Raw genomic sequence first — 1,562 nt, 5'->3', positions numbered from 1 at the left:
TTAACAACTGATGACAGCTTCAAGCACACCTTTACTACGAGTGAGGAGCTGGAATGCTGAATGAAGAGAGGAAAACTGAGCCCGCAGTGAACCGGGACACGGTGCTTGCAGCCCGGTTCTAAGCCTCCAACCTTGTCCAGGGCACCAGAAATGAAGGCAGAGCCACAGGGAAGCTCAGGACAGTCCTTTTATCTCCACATTCACCTTGAAGATCCAAGTGTTTTACAAACAACACAACGTTGACACCACTTAGTTTCCTCGGCACAATAAAACATCAGGGGGGATATTACAGCCACGGGGGAGTTGAGAGGCAGAAATTAAAAGCCCAGGACAGAATTCCTGATGTTTCCAGACAAAGGGACAAACCACATTGTTGTTGAGAGGGTTTCAATTCAAGGGGATGAGAAGAGGTTTTGTTGCCACCCTCTGGAGTAGGAAGCGCTCCCGGGACACAGGCAGCTACAAACCAGAGCACACACAACCCCCCAGTGCCCAAAACTCAAGGTTTGGTTAAAAACAACCCCTCTATTCCCCCCCCAAATCACTTTACAGGGAAAGGCTTCCACTGCCTGTGTGGGATGAGAACTTGGAACATGTGCTATGGAATTCACAGGTACAGTTATGGGTTAAAACCCCCCAAATACATCAGGTCCTTCCCACATCATTTCCCCCTCCAGAGTTTAATCCCCATCTTCCTCCTCTTGTGCTGCAGCAGCTTCCTCACTCTCCTCCTCCTCCTCTTTTACTGGCTGGTGCTCTTCCTCCTCGGGGAGGGATTCTTCCAGAGGCAGGGAATTCTGCTCCTCCATGTTCCCGGCAGCTGGCTCCACCTCTGGTTGTGCTTGTGCCTCAGTTGTCTCTGTCCCTGTTTCTTCTCGCTCCCCCTCATTCCCAGCACCTTCTGCTTCCAGGTTCTCCTTGGGATCCTTGTTTTCCTCCTCTGGATTTTCCTCCTCTGGATTCTCCTCTTCCAGATTTTCTTCCTCTGCGTTTTCTTCAGGGGTTTCCTCTTCTGGATTTTCCTCCTCTGCATTTTCCTCCTCATCCTTGTTTTCATCTGCTCCTTCTGCTGTTCCTTCCTCTACATTTCCACTGGCTCCTCCTTCTCCTTCCTCATGCTCCTCTTTCTCTTCTGGGTCATCCGTGAAAGGATTCTCACCCTGGGAAGAGAGGACAAACACTCCCCTTGAGCCGCTTCCATGAATCCCTCCCAATGACATGGTTGCTCCAGAAGTGGTCAAGTGAGTGGCTCCTGAGAGGAGATGCCACCTCAGGAGCTCGAACTGATGCTGATACCAACTGTCAGGTCTGTGGCTCACATTTAAGGCTTTGCTTTCCCCCTTTGTAATACATGGGGCAGGAGATGACACCTGAAGTCACCTGCATCATAGACACGATCAGCAACAACCAGGAACCTGCTCTATTAGCAAACCCCTCCCCAAATTCTCTGATCTAGCATCAAAACCCGCCTCAGATCACCCCAAAACCCCTCAAGAGCAGCTACCAGGAAATTCCTGCAGCATGGAAGTGTTCTTCCAGCCTGACCCCATTCCACGCCACCC

General features: G+C 50.8%; 1 protein-coding gene across 1 annotated transcript in view; it reads right to left on the bottom strand.

Moving 5' to 3' along the window:
- Positions 1-680: 680 nt before the first annotated feature.
- The window catches only part of AKAP8L (A kinase (PRKA) anchor protein 8-like), a gene marked incomplete at its 5' end in the record, with an annotated part of 9,036 nt that continues 8,154 nt past the window's right edge, over positions 681-1,562 (bottom strand). The window contains one exon of the mRNA XM_010014806.1: positions 681-1,160. Coding sequence (XP_010013108.1) covers positions 681-1,160 — 480 coding nt within the window. The remainder of the gene's footprint in view (positions 1,161-1,562) is intronic.

The sequence above is a fragment of the Nestor notabilis genome, unplaced genomic scaffold (assembly GCF_000696875.1).
Source record: "Nestor notabilis isolate BGI_N333 unplaced genomic scaffold, ASM69687v1 scaffold16545, whole genome shotgun sequence".
Taxonomy (NCBI): domain Eukaryota; kingdom Metazoa; phylum Chordata; class Aves; order Psittaciformes; family Psittacidae; genus Nestor; species Nestor notabilis.
The sequence above is the reverse complement of the archived record's forward strand: the minus strand, read 5'-3'. Positions and strand labels throughout refer to the sequence as shown.